Raw genomic sequence first — 20,403 nt, forward strand, 5'->3', positions numbered from 1 at the left:
ACAAAACTCTGGAGTTTTCTCTTCGAATCTTAATACAAATATTATAGCACATAATAAAAACAGGTCAAATCTCTGACTCACTTTTTTCAGGGCGCCTTTTCCGTTTCCCGGCTTCCCCGATGCCTTCGCATTTTTGCACTTTTTCCATCAAAGAAGGATAAAAGATAAGTTAGTTATTTTATCTTCATAAATAACAAGGACCGCTTTTTATTTTTAAGTCAATAACTAGTATAGCCAGGTACATTTTTAAAATAACCCAAAATATCTAAGCTCGACCTGCTTTACTAGTATACCCAAGTATCTTCAGTAAAATTTAAAGAAAATGTCAAATTAACATTACAGGTAAAATAACATGAACGTATTACAAACATTTTGAATAAAATTATAAAATGAACAAAATGCAGTTTCTGGTGACAAGTAGATACAAACGTTTTTAACATTCAATGCTTTGGCTTGTGTACAGAAAATTCATATGTATTACAAGCAAGTTCTTGATAATTTTGCCTTAAATGAGCAGAAAATATCCTCACCTCTTGACCTTCACCTCCTTTGTTGGTTTGGCCTTGGCTTCTGGGTTAGCACGGATTGCTGCATGTCCCTTCTTGTACATCTCTTCCAACTGTAATATAAAGCCAACAACTGTCATGTTACTTAGAAAATTCAAAACATTTGTAAATTGGTTTTTAAAGTAACTGTAAACATCTTATAAAGCAAAACAATCTAAGCTTAAATTCTGAAAGTTTATCCAGAAAATCAACACATCTAAGAGAGGACCTTTGTTAGATTTAGCTACTTTAACAAGAAAATGTAATGAATTGAAGAAAGATCAGTATCACAAATAATCAAGTGACTGCAATTTAAAAGTGTTTTCTGTGTGGTTTGTTTTTACTCTGATTTTAAGATATTTTTTGGTCATATCTTGGCAGTCTGTCCACCTAACTGGCTTTCCTTGACAACAAACCAGTAATTACAATTCCCCCCCCCCCCCCCCAATCTGAGGACTGCCCTATTGAACAAAGCAGACAGTCTCCTAAAAGTGAATGTAACATCAAGATAGTCTATTCCTGTTGGCAGATATACTTTTTGGGATGGGTTTTTCATTGCACCAAAAAAATAGGTCATATGTTTGGTGACTTTCCAGTTTTACTGTTAGAGAAAGACCTCAGGGGTCTTTCAGTGTATTACTTCCTGCCTGGACAGGCACCTTAGTAAAACCACTGATGTTCTGAACTAAAGGCCAGTTGGATAGGAATGGGCTTTAAATTAACACATCTTAAGTTTTTGAGATAGACCTCAAAGTTACACAACTCACATTATCAGCGGTAAGACCATTTTTGATGAAGCGTGAAAATTGTTTCTTGTAAGCATCTTCATCATCTTCACTCAATTTCCTCATGTACTCGGCAACATGTTTACCGAAGATGTGGTCACGGTGAACTTCGGCGCTGAATTCTCCACTCTCAGAATCGTAACCAGGGAAACGTTTTGTGCTGGAATAAAACACAAGTAAGGTAAAGCATTTTCATTTCCACACAACAATTTATGCACAATAGACAATCACATAAATTCAGAGAAAAATAATTAATCATAAAATTTATATTGGCTGTTCACCTCAGATAGGGGCGAAATAACTTCATCATAATATATTTTATATTGATGAATACTTTCAATCATCATAGGTAAACTTGTACATTAAGTTCTATGTCAGCTCATGAAAATCATAACTCCCACTGACCCTTTCCCTGGCAGGCATATCAATCACTCTCAATATCGGATTATATAGAGTTCTTAACCCTACCTAGATTAAATTTCCTTTAAGATGTAATATAATAGCGTTTCAGTTTATGTAAAAACTATGAAATGTCATTTGTGATGCTGTACAATCAAATCAAGAGTTATCCAACTCAATCTCCTTCAGAAATTACATGTCCTTAAAGAGACATGGTCAACCAGATTTGTAACGAGTAAATTGGACTTTAATAATAAATCACAACACTTATCTTGGCGGTTCACCTCAGATAGGGGCGAAATAACTTCATCATAATATATTTTATATTGATGAATACTTTCAATCATCATAGGTAAACTTTACATGAAGTTCTCTGTTGGCTCATGTAAATCTTATTACGGGTATCTCACCGCCCCTTTCCCTGGGGACAAGTCAGGCATATCCATCACTCGCACAATACCATCTCTCTGCCAATCAGACAAGTATGTCAGTTATCAGGATATTCAATAGTTTATTTGTCTCACTTATCTTTTGTGGTAAAATTCATCAATTCTTTTCATTGAGGGGTTAATTAAAAGTACTAGAATTTCGGAGGTTACAATTAAACAATAAAATCACCTTAACAGCGTTTGTTCTCTTCATTAAAGTATTAAATTTTTTTTTTATATACTAAACATTCATCTATTGTAGTCAAATACTATAATATCTTAAAAGATATATCCCCGAATACACTACAATAATTCTGTTACATTCTGGCTACAAAGGGGTTAAAAAGACTTTTCTCCCATAATCATTATAACATGTACCATAAATCCTAAAGGTACAAGTATAAGACAAAACACTGTCCATGTTTTTTTATCCAGATTAACAATGCCATCATCCCAGGCCCTCTTTAAAATTTTTATCTCTTTTGCATAAAGCATTTCTAAGATTTTTATAACAATGTTTTACAACTGGCCTCAGATAGGAGCGAAAGACAAAAAATATCATCAGTATTATTTCTGATGAACTATGCTATCATCATTGGCTCTTTAACACACAATGTCAGTCTTCACTAAATGACAAACGTTGATATTCACTAGGTTCAGTTTGTTCCAGGGGCAGCAAAATCAATTGTCCTTATTGCCTAGGTTGCCCCCAGCCTGTACAGACAAGTGAACTTCTTCCAGAGTTTACATTAACGTCAAAACTGAGTATTGCTGGCCCTGTTTTCCCTTTCAGGATATAAATCTTCGACTTCACTTGAAACAAATAGCAAAGTTCAAGTGGAATATTGCAAGATTATCTCTAAAGTTCTAAAACTACAAATTTAATTTCAGTTAGTTTAAATATGTCAAGTGTTTCTGTTTATTATAAACTTCAAAATGTTGTTTGTGATGCTGAACATTAATCACCCTATTCCCTAAAGTCTATGTCAACCAGATTATTAGAAACAAGTAAATTACCCCCGGACGCAATTTTTAATATATCCACATTGATGTGCTCATAAAACCAGTATTTCTTGTATAGTAATAATGTTATGAAATTTTTGCCTCAGCTGAATACAAGTTTGTCATCAACATACTTCAGGTGAACTATGTCAGTACATCATAGGCAACGAATAGTAATGATGTCCCTATTCAAACTATCCTACTAAATTTCAATATTCCATATTTAATCAGCATTTTTTTTCAGTTGTTATGTTTGGAAAAAGAAAACCCTTGCTTAAATAGGGAGAACTAAAACAGCATTTAAGGAATGTTTTAAGAAAAGCTTATCTAAATGATACATGAATAAGTGTAATTCATGTAAATAAGACCTTATTAAGACCCTACGGCAAATGTGCCCATGTCCCCTTCCTTAAAATAACTATCCTTTTAGCTTCCAACCATTAAGTTTAATCCTATCTATTTTCTTAAGGGTTTCATGCTAAGTGATTTATATAAACAATTTACCAGCAAGTGAAATTTGTTTTAAATTTGGTTGTGGCAAAAAAGGAAACCCACAGTTACAGTGCCATAATTAATACATTTTTGTGCATCTGGTAGAAGTATGAATAGCCTCAGATAGGAGCGAAAGACAAAATGTATCATCATCATACAATCTGATGAACTATGCTATCATCACAGGCTATCAACAGTGCCTTTTTCTCGTTTATGGGAATGATGGCAGGGCCCCTTTAAAGAGGCAAATTGCATTATGAAAGGGCTAATTTAGAAACAGTAAAAGCAGTTCAGTTACTGTTGAATTGCGATACAACACCAGTTTGAAGAAATGTTCCCGTCATCTAGTAAATCCAATTATTCTCCAACCCATTTATTTTACAGTCAAATAAAGGCTGTTTCCACCAGCCAAAAATAGGTCAATAGGTACATTTTACACTAAAATGCCCAATGCACGTTCTTCACCAGAACCATGACTTAAAAGCAACTGACTTATGTCAGCTAGTTGATGACATTCAATTGACTGAAAGACAGAAATCTGCCCGTACAGATAGCGTCTGTTATGTACCATGCATGATGGATTGAATCAAAATTGACAGTTTAATAAAATGTATAGCTAAATTCCATTCTCAGTTGTTGGAATCTGATTTCAGGTTCCCCCTTTCTGATTTATCACGTGTATTTTCCCTTTCAGAAAGCCAGATTATTTACAAAATTGAAAAAAATAATTCATTGAAATCTCCAAACAGAATTTTTCTTCCATTTCAAAATCATTTTTTAAAAATATGATTTTTGTGAAAGAAAATTGAGCTGAATTATTGCCTCAGTTGAATATAAATGTGTCATCAAGTAACTTCAGGTGAACTATGTCAATACATCACTGGCAATAATTCTTTAGATAAAATAACATTCAAATTTGACTGATACAGTAAATTCCCCAAGATGTCCAGCCATGCATAATTTCATGTATGTGTGAACACTTAATAGAACCACCAAACTATTGTAACAAGTTCCATAGGCTCCTCTACCCTAAGAACCGGACATCCTTTGCTGAGCTTTCAAACTTTACAAAATTTGTTTGCAAATACCTGTGTGGGATGTCAATGCCACCATCAGCAGCTCCCTTCATGGCTCCAAAAACACGGGCACCAGTTGTGGTCCTCACGAGGCCGACGTCAAGGTAACAACGGAAAGCTCCCGGCTTTCCATCAACATCTTCAACATAGAATTCATCTCCATCTACTTGTTCTTGTCCAGGGTAAATACTGTCCAAGTTAAACTTTTTCAATAACTGTGTATGAAAGAAATTTAAAAACAGGCTGAACTGTCAGTATAATCTAAAACATAACAAGGAACATCGCAATGCGATGCAACCAGGTTTTCAGCAAAATATTTCACAGAAGCTTTGTCATGAAGGGGCATTTGTTTTTAATTGAACTTTTAGGAGGAATTATGGCTTTTTTAATATTCCTCAAACAAAAATGATTGAGAAATTTTATGTTGTCTATTCGCCTTTTTTCCCCAAATGTTTTAGAAAGGTAAACAGTACTTTATTTTTGCTTAATTTTTGCATTTTTGCGTCTCTTGTCATTTTCTTTTGTCAACAATATTGGCGTGTGGTGATTTGTGCGATATCAAGAAAAGTATGTTCACAATTTTAAAAAAATACTTGAATGATGTCTTGGAAGAAACATGGGAATTTAGTGAGCGCCAGGGCACTTGATGACAAAGCTTCTGTGAAAGTTTGGTCAAAATCCATTGAGAAATGTAGGAGAAGTTGCGCACTGTAGAAATTGTTCACTATATATTCTGTATAAGGAAAAAATATACAAAGGCCCATAATTCGGTCAAATATTATCCAATCACAAAACCCCGACAATATGTGCCAGGCACTTGAAAACAAAGCTTCTAAGAAAGTTTGGTCAAAATCCGTTGAGAAATGTAGGAGGAGTTGAGCACAGAAGAAATTGTTCTCAATATATTCTGTATAAGGAAAAAATATACAAAGGGCCATAATTCGGTCAAATATTATCCAATCACAAAACCCCGACAATATGTGCCAGGCACTTGATAACAAAGCTTCTAAGAAAGTTTGGTCAAAATCCGTTGAGAAATGTAGGAGGAGTTGCGCACAGAAGAAATTGTTCACTATATATTCTATATAAGGAAAAAAAACAAAGGGCCATAATTAGGTCAAATATATACCAATTGCAAAACCCTGGCAATATGCGTCAGGGAACTTGATGACAAAGCTTCTGAGAAAGTTTGGTCAAAATCCGTTGAGAAATGTAGGAGGAGTTGCGCACAGAAGAAATTGTTCACTATATATTTTATATAAGGAAAAAAACAAAGGGCCATAATTAGGTCAAATATTATCTAATAGCAAAACCCCGACAATATGCGCCAGGGCACTTGATGACAAAGCTTCTGTGAAAGTTTGGTCAAAATCCGTTGAGAAATGTAGGAGGAGTTGCGCACAGAAGAAATTGTTTACGCCCGCCCGCCGACATACCTCAATCTAATAACCAGTTTTTTCCTTCGGAAAACCTGGTTAATAATTCTACATTATCTTTCCAAGTTTCCTTCAAGCATTTCAAACCAGAAATAAAGTTAATATTGCATATTTTATGAAATGTAACTAGGAAAAGTGTAAATATTTAATTTAAACAACATAAAAACCCATGCCCAAATTATATCTACAATTTTGAAGCTGCACGCCTCCAGATGAGCCAAAATATTTCAAGAAAATGAAAATTGAGAAAAATGTACTAATATTTCAAGAAAGGTAAACACAATCAAGATCAATGTTAAAGTTTACATGTTATTTGAAATTTAAGACTGATTTTGCAGTATTTTATCACCATATTTTTGCACATTTTGACCTCTTTTTGGTTATTTGCATGGATTGTAAGTGCCAATTGCAATATGAAAATAACTTTATCTGTTCACCTCACAATATTTTACTGTCAAATACATTATCAAAATTTTCATGAAATTTAACACGAGTCTGGAGGCGTGCTGCTTTAAAGATATCTTATTTTAAATGTACAGATTAACGATTTTTATATAACACAACACAAATTTGGAAATCTGTACACAAAACATTTTGACAACAGTGAACTCCTGATGTAACTGAACCAATCACTACAGATCTCTATTAACTGAAGAACAAGATTGCATTTGAGAAAAATGCTATGCCACCGCATTAATACAACACTAAATAGTAGTGTAGGAACAGATTTTTTTGTTTCTATACAATTTTGAAGATTGTCATAATGCATAGATCCCTGACCTATCTTATTCTTACTATCAGATTAGTGGTTAAATCTGTTGTTAACTCAATAAAAGATCAGAGTATGATCAATGCACTCGAGTCTAGTGAATTTGGTGGTGAAGGTCATATTTCACACAGCCTAAATTTCATGACTTCATCAAAGGACAACACAGTAAGACACTTTGTCAAAATCTAGGTCAGATGAAATCAAAGTTCACTTTACATCTTAATCTGTGCACATGGTTCAAATTTCATAGCTGTACACCAAAGGACAAGAAAGTAGGTCACATCATCAAAATCTAGGTCACCTGATATCAAAGTTCAATTTTACAACAAAAACTGTACACATGGTCAAAATTTCATTGCTGCACATCAAAAGACAAGAAAGTAGGTCAGTGTCCCCTTGGGCAAGGCAAAATTTTGGACCCAAGAGTTTAATTCAAAACAATCTTGATACAGGTCCACGAAACAACATTTCAAGTCAAATATCTAAGCTGTAGCTTTCTCCCATTCAGAAAACATGTGTTTTATTTTCTGTTTTTACTATGTGTACATAATGAGAATCACTGCCCCCGGGCAGGGCCAATTTTGACACCTGTAGAGGACCTATAGATGATATTATATAGCAAACATCAAAGCATCAATGTAAAAATCAATAACCCCTGGGGGTGGGGCCAATTTTGACCCCAGGGCTATAATTTGTACAATCTTGCTAGAGGTTCACTACATAATGTTTCATGCAAAATATCTTAACTCTAGTCTTTGTAAATTTATAGAAGATGACTTTTAAGTTTTTATTATATACATATAACAAAAACCTATAGCCCTCGGGGCGGGACTAATTTTGACACTAAAGGCAAAATATGAACAACTTTGGTAGAGTACCTATAGATGATATCATTTAACAAATATTAAAGCTCTAAGCCTTGTACCTTCAGACAATAAGTTTTTACTATAAGTTTTAACTATATACATATAAGGAAAACCAATGACCCCCGGGGCGGGGCCGATTTTGACCCCAGGGCTATAATTTGAACAATCTGGATAGAGGTCTATCAGACAATGCCTTATCCAAAATATCTAAGCTCTAGGCCTTTTGTGTCTTTACAAGAAGGCATTTTAAGTTTTTACTATATGTACATATAGTGAAAATCAATGACCCCAAGGGCGGGGCTGATTTTGACCCCAGGACTATAATTTGAACAATCTTGGTAAGGGTCTTCCAGACAATGCCTTATGCAAAATATCTAAGTTGTAGGCCTTTTGGGTCTTTACAAGAAGGTATTTTAAGTTTTATCTATATGTACATATAGTGAAAATCAATGACCCCTGGGGCGGGGCCGATTTTGACCCCAGGGCTTTAATTTGAACAATCTTGGTAGAGGTCTAACAGACAATGACTTATGCAAAATATCTAAGCTCTAGGCCTTTTGGGTCTTTACAAGAAGATTTTTTAAATTTATTCTTATAATTCCTTTTGGTTGCCATGGCAACCAGATTTCTGCATGGAATGAAATTCTTTGAACAACTTTGGAAGCTCTTCACCCAAGGATCAATCCTGCCAAGTTGGGTTGAAATTGGACTAGTGGATTTTTACAAGAAGATTTTTTAAGTTCACTATATAATCTATATAACACACACACACACAAACAAACACACACACAGGTGAATCGCTATATGCCACCGCATCGCAGATGCTGCGGTGGCATAAAAAGATAGCATATGCTTGATGATAATACCAATACAAACCCTTCTAGCAATAAGAAGTCCTGTGCAGTATGCGGCAGAGTAGTTTGTTAGCCCGACCTTGATACCATAACGAGGAAGTTCATGTGCATATGCAGCACATATGATTATGTCTCCCTCGATTCTGGCATACGCTATCTGAAATTTAAACATCTTACATTTAAAGTCTGTAATCAAATTAACTTTTTATAAAATTAGGCACATTATAATGATCAACTCACACTTCAAGTATCAAGTCGGACAAAAGCAAAATAAAGTTAAGACTGTCCGCTCATCAAGGTTAAAGAAAAGTTGCGAACTTGGGTTATGCCAGTTGAAGAGATCAGTTGACTTGTATAGATAAAATCTGTCATTTCCTTCTTAAAAATTTCAAAAAAAGGACCCTAATTACCATTTGAGACTAGGGCCAGGGGTACTAAAGTAGAGGAATTTTATGACTATGATTTTGAAGAAAAATAACTTTTATCTTTATACAACAATACTCGTACTTTAAGTTATAATTTTAGCTTATATAGTGATAATACCTGACAGATAATGTCCTTGTTAGTGAAGCGGACAATCAGTCTGTATTTTGGGGTGTTGTATTTATTCTTCTCTTGAACAACAAGTCGTTTACGAGCATAGTAATCTGTTCTGCCCTCTGTCAAATAAATAAATGAAAATTCTTCTCTATTAAAACGTTCATTAAGGATTATAAAAAATCAGCTTATCAACACAAATTGTGTATGGCTAGCAGACAATAAAATGCACTTTTAACTGTCAGAACACTAAATACTGAAAAAAAAAAAACTTAATAAAATTTATTACTCTTGTACGCATTTTATATTAATAGTCACACACTCCCAATATTGGCCTTAACACAATTATGTCATACATTAAATAGCAATCAAGTAACAAACATAATAAAGTACTAAAAGTAAACAATTCACAAAACCACTTGAAATATGTCTTTCATACCTTGCGAGTTTGTTATCTGATTGTAATAGAAATAGATATTTCCAAACACGTTTAATCAATTACAAAATATGACCTGCATCTCAGACAAGAAATTATTGTGAATTTTAATTCTGTCTCGCATCAGAGGGTCCCATCTTTTATTCACCATCTAAAAACTTGGGACATTAAATTTTTTAATAAGTCTCTCACTTAAAAGCCAAATATTTTTACAACTACAAATCCGGTCAGGTGCTACCTCCACATTTCTGTCATTTTTAACAACAACATTTTTAAACAGACAAAACTTTGTATACGTCTGCAGAAAGTCACAGTATTTTATTTTAACAGTATTTTATTTTAATTAGACCTTGTCAAATCAGGAATGGCAAATGTCCTGGAAAACTATTATAAACTGTTCATACCTCTCCTCCTTCGGAATTTGACTTGAAACCTCTTGAAGTAGGCTTTATTTTTAACAACTTTCACAAACCCCTGGAAATAAACAAAAAATAAACAAGATATGTTTGTAAAACATGTATGCCCCCTATCAGCAGCCAATTATTCATGTGATAAGGTAATTATGCATGACTTCTGACCCAGTGATCAAACAATTAATAAGGGTTATCAAGTATCTACTGGTCATGACCTTGACCTTTGACCCCTTGACCCAAAACTCAATAGGGGTCACCTGCTGGTCAAGACCAATCATCATACAAAGTTTGAAGTTCCTAGGCCTAAGTGTTTTTAGTTAATTGATCAGAAACCGTTTTTACTTACAAGGTCCCCAAAATCAATAGGGGTCATTTGCTGGTCATGACTAATCACCATGCCAAGTTTGAAGTTCCTAGGCCTAAGGGTTCTTTTATTATTGATCCGAAACCGTTTTAACATACAAAGTCAATGTGACCTTGACCTTTGACCCCAAAATCAATAGGGGTCATCTGCTGGTCATGACCAATCACTATGCCAAGTTTGAAGTTCCTAGGCCGAAGCGTTCTTTAGTTATTGATCAGAAACCGTTTTTACTTACAAGGTCAATGTGACCTTGACCTTTGACCCCTTGATCCCAAAATCGAAAGGTGTAATCTGCTGGTCATGAAAAATCACCATACCAAGTTTGAAGTTCCTAGGCCTAAGCGTTTTTAAGTTATTGATCAGAAACCGTTTTTACTTACAAGGTCGATGTGACCTTGACCTTTGACCCCTTGACCAAAAACTCAATAGGGGTCATCTGCTGGTCACCACCAATCATCATACAAAGTTTGAAGTTCCTAGGCCTAAGCGTTTTTAGTTAATTGATCGGAAACCGTTTTTACCTACAAGGTCAATGTGACCTTGCCCTTTGACCCCTTAATCCCAAAATCAGTAGGGGTCATCTGCTGGTCATGACCAATCACCATACCAAGTTTGAAGTTCCTAGGCCTAAGGGTTCTTTAGTTATTGATCGGAAACTGCTTTTACCTAAGAGGTCAATGTGACCTTGACCTTTGACCCCTTGACCCCAAAATCAATAGGGGTCATCTACTGATCATGACCAATCACCATACCAAGTTTGAAGTTCCTAGGCCTAAGGGTTCTTTAGTTATTGATCGGAAACTGTTTTTACCTAAGAGGTCAATGTGACCTTGACCTTTGACCCCTTGACCCCAAAATCAATAGGGGTCATCTACTGATCATGACCAATCACCATATCAAGTTTGAAGTCCCTAGGCCTAAGGGTTCTTTCGTTATTGATCGGAAACTGTTTTTACCTACAAGGTCAATGTGACCTTGACCTTTGACCCCGTAACCCCAAAATCAATAGGGGTCATCTACTGATCATGACCAATCACCATATCAAGTAGGCCTAAGGGTTCTTTTGTTATTGATCGGAAACTGTTTTTACCCAAGAGGTCAATGTGACCTTGACCTTTGACCCCTTGACCCCAAAATCAATAGGGGTCATCTACTGATCATGACGAATCACCATACCAAGTTTGAAGTTCCTAGGCCTTGAGGTTCTTTACTTATTGATCCTAAACCGTTTTTGCTAACAAGGTCTATGTGACCTTGACCTTTGACCCCTTGACCCCAAAATCGATAGGGGTCATCTACTTGTCATGACCAATCACCATACCAAGTTTGAAGTTCCTAGGCCTAAGGGTTCTTTAGTTATTGATTGGAAACCGTTTTTGCTTCCAAGGTCAATGTGACCTTGACCTTTGACCCCTTGACCCCAAAATCAATAGAGGTCATCTACTGATCATGACAAATCACCATACCAAGTTTGAAGTTTTTAGGCCTTAAGGTTCTTTAGTTATTGATCTGAAACCGTTTTTGCTTACAAGGTCAATGTGACCTTGACCTTTGACCCCTTGACCCCAAAATCAATAGGGGTCATCTACTTGTCATGACCAATCACCATACCAAGTTTGAAGTTCCTAGGCCTTAAGGTTCTTTACTTATTGATCGGAAACCGTTTTTGCTTCCAAGGTCAACGTGACCTTCACCTTTGACCCCTTGACCCCAAAATCAATAGGGGTCATCTACTGATCATGACAAATCACCATACCAAGTTTGAAGTTCCTAGGCCTTAAGGTTCTTTAGTTATTGATCGGAAACCGTTTTTGCTTACAAGGTCAATGTGACCTTGACCTTTGACCCCTTGAAACCAAAATCAATAGGGGTCATCTACTTGTCATGACCAATCACCATACCAAGTTTGAAGTTCCTAGGCCTAAGGGTTCTTTAGTTATCACTCGGAAACCATTTGCTCTACGGACCGACAAGTGCAAAGCAATATACCCCCTTTTCTTCGAAATGGGGGCATAATAAATGCAATATAACAATTATTAAGCATCATACATTCCATATTGATGCATTGACTGGCATTTGGCAATCTCCTGGATCAGACCCCTATGTATATTTCAGAAGTAAAACTTGTATATAATACACTACTGGTCAGGGACCATCAACCGGACATTTTTTGAACATTTTAACATGCTGATTTCATAATTTTAAAGCTACAAATCTGAAAATTTGACAAAGTATAGCTAGGTTCTTCTCCTGACTAACAAACTAGTTTGTTTATTTCTGATTTTATTGACACTTGCATCTGAGGCCCATGAATGAGGGTATCAAAATAGCTAGTATAAGAGGTCAGGTATTGCACTTTAGACCTCCAAATTTTCAATGTCAACATTCTTGAAAAAGACATTAAAAATATTTACGTTCAAAAAAATTGATGTAAATTAAATTACAAAATTATAGAACAAACATGCAATTATTGTTGATAAAAAAGCGACCGATAGTCATAGATTGACAACCACTGAACAAATTAGTCCTAATTATAAGACCTATATGTAACCTATTTCATATTTATCATTCATTAATCTGATATTTTACATTTTTCATTTTCCATGTTACGTTAGGTCTTAACAGATCTTTGCAAAATCGTGTAGCAAAAAAAATGACATTAGACATCGATTTAGATCTAATGAATTTAAACAATTAAAACAGCGTGTATTTACATTAATTTTGACTTATTCATGAACAAAACTAAAAAATGAATACCTTTTAACAAAATAATTGAACTGTCACGTCCGAAAAGTCATGATTAAATCCTCTCATTTAATTTAATTCCTTGTACAGCCGATATACAAATGGCCGCCATACAGTGCGCGAAATCTGATTGGCTAATTCAAATGCAAGCGTTTAAATGAGTCAGAACAATCTAACGGAATATTTTTTCAACGAAATAATTGCCCATGCACCGCCAGTGTGTTCGAATATATTTTTCCGTTCAAAAAATTGGAATCAATCTGTAAAACGCTTTACTTAACCAGTATGGCCGATGAGCGAAATAGACTGCTATTTACATTTTATTTTTAATTGATAAGTGCATTGTTTGAAAGTTTTTGTTAATGATAGACCATGCAATTGAAAGAACAGAAGATAAGCTTTTGAATTAAGCTTGAAAGGCAAGTGAACAGACCTTTTTTCATTTTTTCAAAATGCTACGCGTTTATGAGCAATAACTATTAGACGTCAGGCTTGACCAACATAAAACTATAACAAGCCTGCAACGTCTAATCTATTGGACTATGAACAAATATAAAAACTGAATTTTTGGGGCCGTCAGTTTGGTGGTTGTCCGGTTTTGGTGGTCTCCAACCAGTATAGAAAACAGAATGAACCTTATATATACTCCTGGTTTAGACCCTGGGGTCTATTCCAGGATATAGCCACTTAAATCTACAATAAGGCGCGTCTGTTGCCGAGTGGTTAAGGTTGTTGACTTCAAACCACTTGCCCCTCACACCGTTGGTTTGAATCCCTACAGGGACTTGGATTCTTTCATGTGAGGAAGCTATCCAACTAGCTTATGGAACGTCGGTGGTTCTCGTTTGTGCCTGAAATAATGCACAAAAGGGCACCTGAGGTCTTCTTCACCGGCACCTGACGTCTTCCTTCACCAGTAAAGCTGCAACATCACGTAGTCCAATAGATTAGACGTTGCAGGCTTGTTATAGTTTTATGTTGGTCAAGCCTGACGTCTAATAGTTATTGCTCATAAACGCGTAGCATTTTGAAAAAATGAAAAAAGGTCTGTTCACTTGCCTTTCAAGCTTAATTCAAAAGCTTATCTTCTGTTCTTTCAATTGCATGGTCTATCATTAACAAAAACTTTCAAACAATGCACTTATCAATTAAAAATAAAATGTAAATAGCAGTCTATTTCGCTCATCGGCCATACTGGTTAAGTAAAGCGTTTTACAGATTGATTCCAATTTTTTGAACGGAAAAATATATTCGAACACACTGGCAGTGCATGGGCAATTATTTCGTTGAAAAAATATTCCGTTATATTGTTCTGACTCATTTAAACGCTTGCATATGAATTAGCCAATCAGATTTCGCGCACTGTATGGCGGCCATTTGTATATCGGCTGTACAAGGAATTAAATTAAATGAGAGGATTTAATCATGACTTTTCGGACGTGACAGTTCAATTATTTTGTTAAAAGGTATTCATTTTTTAGTTTTGTTTATGAATAAGTCAAAATTAATGTAAATACACGCTGTTTTAATTGTTTAAATTCATTAGATCTAAATCGATGTCTAATGTCATTTTTTTTGCTACACGATTTTGCAAAGATCTGTTAAGACCTAACGTAACATGGAAAATGAAAAATGTAAAATATCAGATTAATGAATGATAAATATGAAATAGGTTACGTATAGGTCTTATAATTAGGACTACAACATCACGATGACCTATACTGTGTTGATGCGACGTAAAACCCAATCAAACAAATGCCATGGGTTTCGGAACTCTCAGTGCCTGAAAGGGAGGATGGACCAAAGGGGGTAGTAACGGTGCAAGGACTCTACAATATATCAGGGTCAGTTGTTACCAAATCTAGGTCCAGACCCCAAAAATATGGATTTCCAACTCCACAAAAAAAAACCCGCAATATTCGCCCTTTGTTCAATGAGAAACGAATATCTTTTCCTTTTTTTCAAGCAAGTTCTATACTTTTTATATATACATGTAGCACATGCTGTGCAGTTCTTCTCACACAACTCTGCCTATTAACAAGAATGTGCTACGCCAAATATATTCAACTAGCAAGGCCATGTCGCATTTTAAAGGTGAATTATTTCTTCAAAGAACAATGAAACTAAAGAAATAGTACCTTTACACGTTAAGACAAATGTTGCAGATAAATAATTTTATAATTTAATTCAAAATCAATCTAACCATTGTGAGATATATGGTGATTTCCCTTAGCTCGCAGGTAGCTTCGGCTAGGGGCTAACGTTTTACCGGAAAAGGAAGTACAATGTCTCATAATCGGTTTACATCTGTTTTATGAAATGAACCTAAAGTAAAAATAATTATAAAAAGCTACATATACGCTTTACTTCATATTCACTATCTCTGTTATTGTTTTTGTTAATATTAGATGTAAATTTATAAAACCTTATTATAAGATGTAAATTTATTGAAATTTGAAGATCTTATAAATAGTAAAAACAAATCACATTAAAAAAACTTGCTTTGCTTTGTAAAGAAATAATTACAGCATGAAATAATTAGTATTTATTAATTATATCACTGGTCTCCTACTCATTCGCCTGTTTATATTTATATGTTTCTGTACGTGTTTTTTATGTCACATGTTCTTATGAACCATGACAGTATTGAATGAAATTTTGAAAATCTTGAAATCTGCTAGTGTGGAGTAAAAGGCCACTGGGAACCGTCTTACCTTTTGTTTTAGATCAACGGACAACTTTATTTTGATACTTCATCTTATGCCTAGATATATTTGTAAAGAACGGTTTCAACATTACCGTGATGGACTTTCTTTAGGGATTCTGTTTATTTTCTTTCTATATTCTATTCTATTTGAATGCATGACTAAAATAGCTTTCTCGAGAAATTCGAATCACAATGAAAGCGAAACATTTACGGTGGCAATCAGATCTATATGTAAGAAATAAGCAGATCTGAACTAAAGTCAGCAGATTGATTACTTTTCTTGACTGATGCTGTATATATATATAAAGCGATGAATAAATTTACACCAGCATATATCGCTGATTTTATTCCGCTATTTCAGAATAAAACGTACTCACTAATTAAGATCTACACAGAAAAAGACATCATAAACGACATAAAACAAATTATTTTCAAACATATTTTTACTATTGTAGTATGGAGTTATGGAACATTATTCCTTTAGAAATAAAAAATTCTAGAAGTCTGCAAATTTCAAACATTTATTATGATGAAAAGGTGAATTGAAGACAATAAGCTTTTGCTACATATGCCTTCTTTTGCTACATATACTTATAAATGCCTTCTTATTTGTCGGATAATAATTACTTGTAACATTTCTTTCTTTTTATGTTTATTGAATGCCTTGTTGTTAATAAGATTTTGCATTATATAAATGTGTTATCGTTGATGTAGAGTCTTAATAATCTACCTTTGTTAAATAAGGAGTTTATTATTACCAGCAACACCGCCGCCGTCGCCGCTGATGCTGCCACTACTAGTACCAGTGCTACAATTAAAATGGACTGTAGATCAGGTAAGATATATAGGTTTATATTTTGCGACTGTTATCTTATGTATCATTAAATGTCATTCAAATAGGAAATGATAGGAACTGTTGTACAAAAATCTGGAAAAGGGACACGCGGGCTTTTATAAACCTGTGTTATTTCTATATCGCAATATTTTATAAATTATGAAATGCTAGATTACAAAATAGTTTGAATTATGATATATAGAGGATATTGAACGAGTGTAAGTTAATACTGAATTTATTGCACGAGTTGAATAAAATTATATTATGCGAGCCTCTGGCGAGCATAATATTTTTTATTCAACAAGTGCAATAAATTCAGTAATGAACTTACACGAATTTAATATTCTATTTATCATATAGTATAATACCCAAAATAAAGACCATTTAAAGTGAAAGAAGAGTCATTTTTCATTGACGCGCCTATAGTATAGCACTAACATTTAGTGCGTCTTTACATTACGTTTATATAACGCTAATGACGTCACATCAAAATATATGCACGACCGTGCAATACCATATTTACGGAGTCGCAAAATCGGCACGGGTGTGTGATAAAAACCTTTAAGACATTTGATTAATTTTACTTTTGTCGTCGACTTTATGGTTTTTTTATCGAAGACGCTCGCATAATATTATTTTTTTGAACGAGTTCAATAAATTCAATATTGAACTTACACGAATATAATAATGTATTTATCAAATATCCAAAATTGAGAGTGTCTAAAGTGAAAAAGAATCATTTTTTTAATTACGCACTAACATTTAGCGCATCTTTTACAACGCAAATGACGTCACGTCAAAATATAAATTATATGCACAGCCATGCAATTCCGTTTCACGCATTCTCAATACCAATTACAAATATAGAATCACGGAAAGTCAAAAAATGATAATCAGAGATCATTAAAATGATGTTTGAATATGGAAAAAGAATATCTCCAGGACATAAATTTGAATTCTTGCATACAAGATACCAACCATATTTTCTCAGTTCCATATCAAATTGTGCTGGTCATTGTTACAAAAACAGGGAGAGAAATGTACGTAATTTTGAGTGTCCCTTGAATTAGAAGCTCATAATCGGAAACTGTTGAATTTGTCAGTAATTTTGTTTTCACTGTACTCTTCTCAAAAGATGTAGGGCGGAAATAAACACATTTGTTTGTTAAATTATACCAATATATTCAGGTGTTTGGATTGTTAAAACAATACCAAATTTTACAGATGAAAGACACATACTTTACTATTTAAATGTATACTTCGAAGTTCTTTACAGATTTATCACTGAAAAGCATTTCGACATTAGAATCTTATATATTGGTTATTTACGACACATATAATAAAGTTCTTAGGATAAACAAATTCATGCATGTAGTAGTTTTTTTTTTTTTTAACCCAAAATGCCTTAAAAGTAATTTAATCATTTTGTAACGTACATTTCATTTTAATACAAAAAATGTCAACAATGAATTCATTAAGAAAATCTGACTGGAATGGGACAACTTAAACATTTCTGTCTGGTATTTATTACTTTTCTAAACATTTATCAATTAATTACAAAATCGTTAACGCTTTGTCAGAGTAAGATGTTGTATATGCACACTGAAATAAGATGTATTTTGATTAATGATTCTGCTCATATAAGGTAAAAAGTACATGTAAACAGCATTATATGCGTATTTAATCCTTTATGACAACAAACGTGTATGTTAAAATGCTTTAAGATATCAATCTTTAGCATTTTGAAGACTTTCTTAAAGACTTTAATAGTAAATTTATACTGTTGTAAACTCTCATTAATTGGTAGAGTACATTTCAGTTTTCTGGCATGTGTGTTGTACATAAAAAAGACACCAAGTAATATTTAACATTGTAAACAAAATGTTTCCTTTTTTAAATTCTTATAACTTCAAACATTTTGACACATATAATGATTTTAAAAAGTCAAATGATCATCCTTTTGTGATTTTTTGTCTGTTGTTATAAGAAATATATTACACGCAGATTTTAGAACTTTGGTTTCATTATTTTTTCAGATAGAGTAACCAGTCAATTGTCATTTTGCAAGCTCTCCACCAATGGAGACGAAACGCGGTTTGAATCTACTTTCAGTTTGAGAAAAACATAAACAAAACGATATTTTCGATGGGCGAATAGCAGTTTCATACGTTATTGCGTGCTTTATTTCCTATCAGACATGATAAATCATTAGATTTCTTTGGTCTGTTTGCTTAAATGAAGGACTCTTTTAAGATCGTTTCCTAAATTTACTTGGACAGACTGAAATTTAAATTGGCCTTCTATTTTTAAAAATGAGCAGGTCCGGGCACGATCTGTCATTTACCAAAAGCATAAACAGTTCTTCACATGGTGCAAATACATCAGTGAGGATAGAAGTTACTCACGGAGGTTCAGAGAGAAGAAATGTTTCAAATAGAATGAATACATCAGAAACTGTTCCTCCACATTTGCTTATGCAGAATGTTAGAGACATAAGAAAAAGACTGATGGAAACTGAAAAGACGTTAAACAAAATATCCAAGGCAGAGGCTAAACTTGAAACAGAGTAAGAAAGAATGAAACATATGTAAATCAAGAGTCAATACAATTTTTCGATATACATGTACAGCAAATAGAGATTTATATTTAAATATTTGCTTTAAAATGTTGCATTCATTGCTTTGTAATACTTAGGCTTTGCATTGAATATAGCCCAATTTATTTGGCGTGAACTATTTTACAGACAGTGATCGGTTGTTTTTTCATACTGTCAAACAGTTATGGTTGGAAAAAGACATGGCCTCGCCCTGCCCTAAATAATCTTAATGTCTCTTTTACTTAGTCTTAATGGATTCTTGCTCTTTATTTGAAACAGTCATGTGCCAAATCAACATAGATTTTTGTAGTCATGTCATGGTGACAGCAAAAAAGATAACTGTTTTAAACATTGATCTAAAAAACGTGTTTAACCAACCATACTTACCAAAGTTCTTAGATTTTCAACATTAACTTTGTTTGTTTATAACCATATTTGACATTTTATAGTACTCAAATTGATAACAATACATATTATCCAATTATCATTATAATAATTGAATTATGGATAAAAAATTTTCAGTAGCAATCAAGTTACATGTTATAAGAAAAAATACATTGTTGAGTACATTAAATACAAGAAAAATAATATGTATAAGATGACAGATGTACAAGATATATAAGAAAATAGGCCTACAAACATGACATTGTACTTACCAGTGTTTTTTTTCTTTATATAACTACTACCCTAAAACGGTACCATTCCCAATAGAAAATAGACATTAAAATTCCCAATTTCCAATGTTAAATTCCCAAAATGACTGTTCAAAATGCCCACAAGGCAAAGTGATTTTTCTAAAATCATTTAAATCCAACATATTCATATAAATCACCACTCAATAGTTCTATCTAGACAGTAGAAGCTGTTAGCTATCTTTATTCATGATGTCTAATCTCATTTGTAGCTGAAAAAATGCATTAAAAAAATTCCCAATTTTAGTCAAAATAACGCATTTTTTCCCATTAGTCTGGTACCGGCACCATTCCCAAAGTAGAGAAAAAAAACGCTGCTTACATCAATATGACATATTTAAATACATTTGGATTAAAAGTCTTAATTATGTGACCTTTTTATGATGGTCTCCTGTAAAGGCACAATGTGACAAGTTTGTCTGTAAC

At 33.8% G+C, this 20,403-nt stretch overlaps 2 protein-coding genes and 2 non-coding genes across 4 annotated transcripts in view; 1 reads left to right on the top strand and 3 right to left on the bottom strand.

Moving 5' to 3' along the window:
* Nucleotides 1-471: 471 nt before the first annotated feature.
* On the bottom strand, nucleotides 472-15,477 carry LOC132743068 (large ribosomal subunit protein uL18-like). Its single transcript, XM_060731579.1, has 7 exons — nucleotides 15,351-15,477; nucleotides 10,030-10,099; nucleotides 9,196-9,311; nucleotides 8,675-8,809; nucleotides 4,740-4,942; nucleotides 1,313-1,490; nucleotides 472-619 (listed from the first exon to the last, which is right to left on the bottom strand). The coding sequence occupies exons 1-7, from the start codon at nucleotides 15,351-15,353 to the stop codon at nucleotides 527-529; spliced, it is 798 nt and encodes a 265-aa protein (XP_060587562.1). The 5' UTR covers nucleotides 15,354-15,477; the 3' UTR covers nucleotides 472-526.
* Nucleotides 2,681-2,762, bottom strand: LOC132743072 (small nucleolar RNA snR60/Z15/Z230/Z193/J17). Its single transcript, XR_009627524.1, has one exon. It is a non-coding gene; the product is annotated as a small nucleolar RNA snR60/Z15/Z230/Z193/J17 (small nucleolar RNA).
* Nucleotides 3,763-3,844, bottom strand: LOC132743071 (small nucleolar RNA snR60/Z15/Z230/Z193/J17). Its single transcript, XR_009627523.1, has one exon. It is a non-coding gene; the product is annotated as a small nucleolar RNA snR60/Z15/Z230/Z193/J17 (small nucleolar RNA).
* Nucleotides 15,478-18,760: 3,283 nt separating the features above from the next.
* The window catches only part of LOC132743069 (coiled-coil domain-containing protein 18-like), a 38,892-nt gene continuing 37,249 nt past the window's right edge, over nucleotides 18,761-20,403 (top strand). The window contains exon 1 of the mRNA XM_060731580.1: nucleotides 18,761-19,255. Coding sequence (XP_060587563.1) covers nucleotides 19,002-19,255 — 254 coding nt within the window. The 5' untranslated portion in view covers nucleotides 18,761-19,001. The remainder of the gene's footprint in view (nucleotides 19,256-20,403) is intronic.

Source organism: Ruditapes philippinarum, unplaced genomic scaffold, assembly GCF_026571515.1.
Source record: "Ruditapes philippinarum isolate M1 unplaced genomic scaffold, ASM2657151v2 ctg1673_1_1_1_1, whole genome shotgun sequence".
NCBI classification, from domain to species: domain Eukaryota; kingdom Metazoa; phylum Mollusca; class Bivalvia; order Venerida; family Veneridae; genus Ruditapes; species Ruditapes philippinarum.

Bases quoted from the DNA above. Each gene is read 5' to 3' on its own strand.
- LOC132743068 (XM_060731579.1), bottom strand. The intron at 9,312-10,029 runs GTATGAACAGTT...TTTATTTGACAG, and splicing joins CAAATTCCGAAGGAGGAGAG to AGGGCAGAACAGATTACTAT. The intron at 1,491-4,739 runs GTATTTGCAAAC...GTTTTATTCCAG, and splicing joins GGCATTGACATCCCACACAG to CACAAAACGTTTCCCTGGTT.